Source organism: Oncorhynchus nerka, linkage group LG9b (genome assembly GCF_034236695.1).
Source record: "Oncorhynchus nerka isolate Pitt River linkage group LG9b, Oner_Uvic_2.0, whole genome shotgun sequence".
NCBI lineage: Eukaryota > Metazoa > Chordata > Actinopteri > Salmoniformes > Salmonidae > Oncorhynchus > Oncorhynchus nerka.
Window position 1 is genome coordinate 30,740,698 of NC_088424.1, and position 8,745 is coordinate 30,749,442.

At 43.5% G+C, this 8,745-nt stretch overlaps 1 protein-coding gene across 1 annotated transcript in view; it reads left to right on the forward strand.

Moving 5' to 3' along the window:
• Positions 1 to 649: 649 nt before the first annotated feature.
• Positions 650 to 8,745, forward strand: part of LOC115114589 (CDK5 and ABL1 enzyme substrate 1-like) — a 35,650-nt gene continuing 27,554 nt past the window's right edge. The window contains 1 exon segment of the mRNA XM_029642969.2: positions 650 to 1,385. Coding sequence (XP_029498829.2) covers positions 817 to 1,385 — 569 coding nt within the window. The 5' untranslated portion in view covers positions 650 to 816.

Sequence of the window (8,745 nt, forward strand, 5' to 3'; positions counted from 1 at the left end):
TTCCATTCCTCAAAAGCTACACAGCCCAATTTTGGAAATACAGCATGTTCCAATTCCTCAAACGCTACACAGCCCAATTTTGGAAATACAGCATGTTCCATTCCTCAAAAGCTACACAGCCCAATTTTGGAAATACAGCATGTTCCATTCCTCAAAAGCTACACAGCCCAATTTTGGAAATACAGCATGTTCCATTCCTCAAAAGCTACACAGCCCAATTTTGGAAATACAGCATGTTCCATTCCTCAAAAGCTACACAGCCCACTTTTGTTTTCAATATCATGGGATGTTCTGCTAAAGATTCCCTAATTATTTTAGAGACATACAGTGAAGATGAAAGAGTTTATGCTTTGAGTCCTTGGTAAATAGCCCAGGGCTATTAGGGTTACCCATTATTTCTGTAATATGAACTCCAAAGCACAATTTCCAAAAATGTATATTTCCAATCAATTTAACTGCCTTGACATGCAAATATGACACATGGTAATCCATGAGTTATTTCTTAATGTGGCCAAAATCTGCTATACCTGATGACATTTTTATGTAATTTTGGACAACCAGTCCAGAAGTCTGAAGAGGGAGGGCACCGGAGGAAAATGAGAAGAAAAAATAACCCTTTCGTGTGTCCCTGAAAGCCTATTGGTCAATTTTTTTCCCTGCTGCCACAATACTGCAGACACGTAACCATCCTGTTTTAGTCAGTTTAAGCTTGCACTTACAATACAAGGCTTTAACATTTGCTATCTACATAAGCACACTTTTAATGTCATATTGACAAAACCTTTGCTCGCCGATTCGAATCGCTGGAAGTGGACCATGGCGGCTGCCACGAGCAGCAATACATCCACAACCACGCTTCAGATAAAGCATTCCAGTATCGAGCATACGCGGAAACGCATAGACCCTCGGAGGAGACAAGCCGCACTCTCTTTTCTCAGTAACATTTCTTTGGATGGTCGACCGGTGCAAGATGATGCCGACAATCAGATCGAAGAGGATAATTCAATTGAGTCGAGGACTAGACAGAGCCTGGTTTCTGCAGCAGAGCGTCCGCTGTACGCGGCTGGCAGTGGCACAGGGGTAGCGACCCCCACGGCCACCCAGGCGCTCGCTATTGCAAACCAGGCTCTGATTGCTAACGCACGAGATAGTTTTGGGATTGGTCCCGCAGCTGCAGCTCAAGCGTGTACAGATCCGGAAGGGGATGCTTTCGGCCCTTCGATTTTCAGTTCGCCTTTCTCTGCAGTACCAGCCGCGATTAGAGGCAGGCTTCAGACCTACACTCAGGGAGTTGTGCCTGCTGCCTACTCCAGGCAGGCTTCCCAAGTCTTCTGTTTGGAGGGAGGACAGATAGCCAACTCTGTCCTGGAGCTGCAGAGATCAAGGTAGGGCATTTGTAGATATCTCCATCATGTAGTGTTTACATTCATGACATGTGTGAAGGAGATTACTGGTTGCCCATATTGGGAATGGGAATAGTGACACAGAAGCCCACAGTCAATGTTTACACTGCACTCTCACAAATGATGCATGTCATAGACTACAGTATTGCAACCCAATAGTGTCAACAATACAGTTTGGCTACAGTATTGCAACACTCATATTGCAATAGTCACTGAAAGTAAGGTAAGAGTTTTCAGGAAGGTCTTTGTTGAGTGAAGCCACCAATCAGGATCCACACAGACCTGGGCTAGACTAATGTGTATCATCAGTTATCATCTCAACAATAGCACAGGTTTCTCCGGTCACATTCTGTACTAGGGCTGCTCAAACGGCATCAGCAGTTTTAGTCAGTTAGTGTTACTGCTAAAGACAAGTTTATACAAAGAGACAGATTACAGCAAAGAGCAAGAGCCTTGGCTTTCTCTATATGTGAAACTTAGTATGCTGCTAACTGTGCACATGCAGTGGCTCATCGATTTAGGTGGAATCAGCGGGATTAGATTGAAAAGGTCAACCATTGTGGAATCATTTTGATTAGCCTGCCTATTAACCAGTATGATGAATGTGCTCTCAAATAACATCATTTGTAAAACATGTTATATTCATGGTAGCACTGAAAGGCATGTCCAGCAGGAAGTGGACTTGTTTTCCCCTGTGCAGATACGGTCACCCGTGCAGATTCTTCCCCATAACCGGTTGGGAGGACTTTACAAAGCTGCCCTGCACCTGCTGCCTTGCCCTCTCCTATGCAATATAAACAACCTGTAAACCAGTACTCCTCAACACATCGGACCATGGACACCTTTAATGCCTTTGTTTACTCTGTAGAGTGGACCAGAGCACAGGGACAATCTGAGGCTGCCTGACACTCTGTCCCTGCCTATACCCCACAAACACACACAATTATCTGTAAGGTCCCTCAGTCGAGCAATGCATTTCAAACACAGATTCAACCACAAAGACCAGGGAAGTTTTCCAATGCCTTGCAAAGAAGGGCATCTAAATATATGGCAAGACCTAGCAATGATCAACAACCAATTTGACAGAGCTTGAAGCATTTAAAAAAATATAATGATGGGCAAATGTTGCACAATCCAGGTGTGGAAAGCTCCTAGAGACTTACCCAGAAAGCCTCACAGCTGTAATTGCCCCCAAAGGTGATTCTAACATGTAAGCAACTCAGGGGGCGAATACTTATCTAATCTATATACAGTATATCACAAAAGTGAGTACACCCCTCACATTTTTGTAAATATTTGAGTATATCTTTTCATGTGACAACACTGAAGAAATGACACTTTGCTACAATGTAAAGTAGTGAGTGTACAGCTTGTATAACAGTGTAAATTTGCTGTCCCCTCAAAATAACTCACACAGCCATTAATGTCTAAACCGCTGGCAACAAAAGTGAGTACACCCCTAAGTGAAAATGTCCAAATTGGGCCCAAAGTGTCAATATTTTGTGTGGCCACAATTTTCCAGCACTGCCTTAACCCTCTTGGGCATGGAGTTCACCAGAGCTTCACAGGTTGCCACTGGAGTCCTCTTCCACTCCTCCATGACAACATCACAGAGCTGGTGGATGTTAGAGACCTTGCACTCTTCCACCTTCCGTTTGAGGATGTCCCACAGATGCTCAATAGGGTTTAGGTCTGGAGACATGCTTGGCCAGTCCATCATCTTTACCCTCAGCTTCTTTAGCAAGGCAGTGGTCGTCTTGGAGGTGTGTTTGGGGTCGTTATCATGTTGGAATACTGCCCTGAGGCCCAGTCTCCGAAGGGAGGGGATCATGCTCTGCTTCAGTATGTCACAGTACATGTTGGCATTCATGGTTCCCTCAATGAACTGTAGCTCCCCAGTTCCGGCAGCACTCATGCAGCCCCAGACCATGACACTTCCACTACCATGCTTGACTGTAAGGCAAGACACACTTGTCTTTGTACTCCTCACCTGGTTGCCGCCACAAACGCTTGACACCATCTGAACCAAATAAGTTTCTTGCTCATCAGACCACAGGACAGGTTTCCAGTAATCCATGTCCTTAGTCTGCTTGTCTTCAGCAAACTGTTTGCGGGCTTTCTTGTGCATCATCTTTAGAAGAGGCTTCCTTCTGGGACGACAGCCATGCAGACCAATTTGATGCAGTGTACGGCGTATGGTCTGAGCACTGACAGGCTGACCCCCCACCCCTTCAACCTCTGTAGCAATGCTGGCAGCACTCATATGTCTATTTCCCAAAGACAACCTCTGGATATGAGGCTGAGCACGTGCACTCAACTTCTTTGGTTGACCATGGCGAGGCCTGTTCTGAGTGGAACCTGTCCAGTTAAACCGCTGTATGGTCTTGGCCACTGTGCTGCAGCTCAGTTTCAGGGTATTGGCAATCTTCTTATAGCCCAGGCCATCTTTATGTAGAGCAACAATTCTTTTTTTCAGATCCTCAGAGAGTTCTTTGCCATGAGGTGCCATGTTGAACATCCAGTGACCAGCCAGTATGAGGGAGTGTGAGAGCGATGACACCAAATTTAACACACCTGCTCCCCATTCACACCTGAGACCTTGTAACACTAACGAGTCACATGACACCGGGGAGGGAAAATGGCTAATTGGGCCCAATTTGGACATTTTCACTTAGGGGTGTACTCACTTTTGTTGCCAGCGGTTTAGACATTAATGGCTGTGTGTTGAGTTATTTTGAGGGGACAGCAAATTTACACTGTTATACAAGCTGTACACTCACTACTTTACATTGTAGCAAAGTGTCATTTCTTTAGTGTTGTCACATGAAAAGCTATACTATTATATACTACTCAAATATTTACAAAAATGTGAGGGGTGTACTCACTTTTGTGATATACTGTATATATATATATTTTTTTTTAAAATCCACTAACATTACAGTATTTTTAATATAGTATTTTGTGTAGATTGTTGACAAAAAAATACAATTAAATCCATTTGAATCCCACATTGTAACAAAAGTGAAGGGGTGTGAACTATACATTAACTATACATTCATGTACATACTACCTCAATTGGGCCGACCAACCAGTGCTTCCGCACATTGGCTAACCTGGCTATCTGCATTGTGTCCCACCCGCCAATCCCCTCTTTTACGCTACTGCTATTCTGTTCATCATATATGCATAGTCACTTTAACCATATCCACATGTACATACTACCTCAATCAGCCTGACTAACATGTGTCTTTATGTAGCCTTGCTACTTTTATAGCCTCACTACTGTATATAGCCTGTCTTTTTACTGTTGTTTTTATTTCTTTACTTACCTATTGTTCTCCTAATACCTTTTTTGCACTATTGGTTAGAGCCTGTAAGTAAGCATTTCACTGTATTCAGCACACATGACAAATCAACTTTGATTTGAACACTGTCTGAAGGCACTGTACATTACAATGATTCAGTAGTTAAACCCCCCCAGGTTATGGAATGCGGTCGGTCAAAGGAGGCTGCCACTGTAAACTAAATTATAAGCTGTTGAGTAATAACTAAGGCGAACTGTTGAGGGACCCCGGCCATATTCCACAGACACATCATAGATGGGCATCTCTCACACAGTGCCTGGTCTGTTTTCCCAGGGCAGCAGCTTGGTGGAAAAGTGGCCAGATCCAGAGAGAGAACCTTGGCTGGGAAGGGAAAGGCAGGACGCCCAGGCTTTCAGAGACGCTGCCCGGCCAGACTCTCCTTTATCTGTTTATCTCCATCTTCTGTCCTTCACTCCACTTCCTCTCCCAAGGGCACCATACCAGATACTCTTTATTTCTCTCTTTCCATCTTCCTCCCTCTCTCATGGCCTCCAGTCCTGCTCCCAGCCAGGAATCCCCAACCCTCAGATCAGCTGCCAAAAGATACTCTGAGATCAGCGCTCAGAGCTGCTTAAAACCATCTTATTCGGTGTGCATTGATTCTAATGCATGCAAATTATGGTTGAGTTTACATAGGCTGCAGTATTCTACTGCTCAAGCTAGACTCATAGACAATGGCCTTTTACATTCTAGCATAATTTAAGGCGCCCACTCTGTCTTGCTGCTACTGTAAAGGTGTCAGCCCGAGGTGTGGATCTGTTTAAACAGCTTTAAAATGAATTTAGCTTAGTGAATGTTGCCACAAAATCAAATTCCCATAAAATTGTATGGATTGACAGTTAATGCAGTAAATTATATTCTGCACTCCAATGTCCCCATGTTTTAAACCATTTTTTACAAGTCCTCATTGTGATCGAAAGCTTACTACAGGGAGACTATGAAGCCAAGGGAAACCATAGCAGAGAAACCACATGCAGTATAAACCATTACAATGGTCCTTTGCAGTTTTGTGCAATTGAGTCATATCCTTTTGGTTAAGAGGTTGAGGTTGTTGTTTGGTGAAGGAATGGTTGGCATAATTACATGATTATGTAAGCAGCAATCTTAGGCTAGTTTGCCTCTGAAACACTCGTGGCTTGAACTGTAAGCGAAATCTCCAAAGCAGCTGCAGGATAGGCCTTTATGGTTAAAACGGCCACCATAATTAAAGCATTACTGGTAATGAGTCTTGAGATAAGAAAGATAGACATGATGGGTTACTCTATTTCCAAAATGGAACTTGCAGTACAAGTTTACTTAGTTCAAGTTCCACAATGCTAGTAGCACTGTTGTTCACCCTAAACCACATGCTATTTAAAGGGAAGGGGGAAGGATGGATTCAGTGGTTTTACTGTATGTCAAGCAACCAGAGCAACTAACCACAATGTGCTGTGTGTTTTGAACAATATAGGTATGTGTTCTTGTCCTTTATCCATGTCTGCAGCAGTGTTTCCCCTATATTCATATATAGTTTTTTACAGCAGTGGTAAGAATTGAGCAGCGTTGGGACATATTTCTGCCGAGACGCGCTTTTAGAGCTCTCCCACTGCTACAGTAGCAGGAAGGAATTGACTGTTGTTGCAGCGTTGTTGTAAATGTGTTGGAGAAGAAAGACCGAAGGGGCTGAGAATAGCCTTTGTTGATTCCCCCCAAATGTTTCAATTTTCTTTGGCCTGTAATTGTAAGAAGGCTAGAACATTAGATTGACTTCCACTCTGTCACCCGACAGTGGAACGGGAAGACAATGTCCATGGCAGGCTGCCAATGGGTGTGCGTGTGAAACAATTGAATCTTTTATGTTGAGCACTACAGCTCCTTATCCTAAAAAGCGACAAGCATAGCTGTCAGGTTACATACCAATTGTTTATGAATGTCCTCATAGGATGTCTATAGGAATTGTTAAGATTGATTAAATAGACCATGCTTGAAATTCATTGAATGTGAACAGTGCTTGTTATGTCACATGCGCCGAATACAACAGCTGTAGACCTTAGTGACATGTTTTAAGAAGAAAAAAAACAACTCCATAAATTAAACAACCATTTGAGTAAACAAAAACACAGACAGATGGTGTCTTTCATGGGCAGCTCTACTTAGATGCCCACTGTCAATATTGAAGGAGGCGATAATTGAAAGTAGCCTGGGCTCTGCCTTAAAGCTTCAGAGTTTGACCAGTCCTTGTTAACGTCAGAATGCTACTGTTGGATTGGAGTTGATTTATCAAGGACCTCAGCCACACGAACTACGGACTGTTCACCCCGTTACCATCTAGAAGGAGGCGACAGTACAGGTGCATCAAGCTGGGACCGAGAGACTGATAAACAGCTTCTATCTCCAGGCCATCAGCCTGTTAAACAGTCACCACTAGCTGGCCTCCGCCCAGTACCCTGCCCTGAACCTTAGTCACTGTTAATAGCTACCACCCGGTACTCTACCCTGCAGCTTAGAGACTGCTTTGCCCTATGTACAGAGTCATTGAAAGCTGGTCACTGCTGTACACACCTTTGCTATTAATATACTGTCTACACACACACACACACACACACACACACACACACACACACACACACACACACACACACACACACACACACACACAGTGGGGCAAAAAAATATTTAGTCAGCCACCAATTGTGCAAGTTCTCCCACTTAAAAAGATGAGAGGCCTGTAATTTTCATCATAGGTACACTTCAACTATGACAGACAAAATGAGAAAAAAATTCCAGAAAATCACATTGTAGGATTTTTAATTAATTAATTTGCAAATTATGGTGGAAAATAAGTATTTGGTCAGTAACAAAAGTTTATCTCAATACTTTGTTATATACCCTTTGTTGGCAATGACAGAGGTCAAATGTTTTCGGTAAGTCTTCACAAGGTTTTCACACACTGTTGCTGGTATTTTGGCCCATTCCTCCATGCAGATCTCCTCTAGAGCAGTGATGTTTTGGGGCTGTTGCTGGGAAACACGGACTTTCAACTCCCTCCAAAGATTCTCTATGTGGTTGAGATCTGGAGACTGGCTAGGCCACTCCAGGACCTTGAAATGCTTCTTACGAAGCCACTCCTTCTTTGCCCGGGCAGTGTGTTTGGGATCATTGTCATGCTGAAAGACCCAGCCACGTTTCATCTTCAATGCCCTTGCTCATGGAAGGAGGTTTTCACTCAAAATCTCACGATACATGGCCCCATTCATTCTTTCCTTTACACGGATCAGTCGTCCTGGTCCCTTTGCAGAAAAACAGCCCCAAAGCATGATGTGTTACTGATGGTAGGCTTTGTTACTTTTGTCCCAGCTCTCTGCAGGTCATTCACTAGGTCCCCCCGTGTGGTTCTGGGATTTTTGCTCACCGTTCTTGTGATCATTTTGACCCCACGGGGTGAGATCTTGCGTGGAGCCCCAGATCGAGGGAGATTATCAGTGGTCTTGTATGTCTTCCATTTCCTAATAATTGCTCCCACAGTTGATTTCTTCAAACCAAGCTGCTTACCTATTGCAGATTCAGTCTTCCCAGTCTGGTGCAGGTCTACAATTTTGTTTCTGGTGTCCTTTGACAGCTCTTTGGTCTTGGCCATAGTGGAGTTTGGAATGTGACTGTTTGAGGTTGTGGACAGGTGTCTTTTATACTGATAACAAGTTCAAACAGGTGCCATTAATACAGGTGACGAGTGGAGGACAGAGGAGCCTCTTAAAGAAGAAGTTACAGGTCTGTGAGAGCCAGAAATCTTGCTTGTTTGTAGGTGACCAAATACTTATTTTCCACCATCATTTGCAAATAAATTCATTAAAATTCCTACAATGTGATTTTCTGGATTTTTTTCTCTCATTTTGTCTGTCATAGTTGAAGTGTACCTATGATGAAAATTACAGGCCTCTCTCATCTTTTTAAGTGGGAGAACTTGCACAATTGGTGGCTGACTAAATACTTTTTTGCCC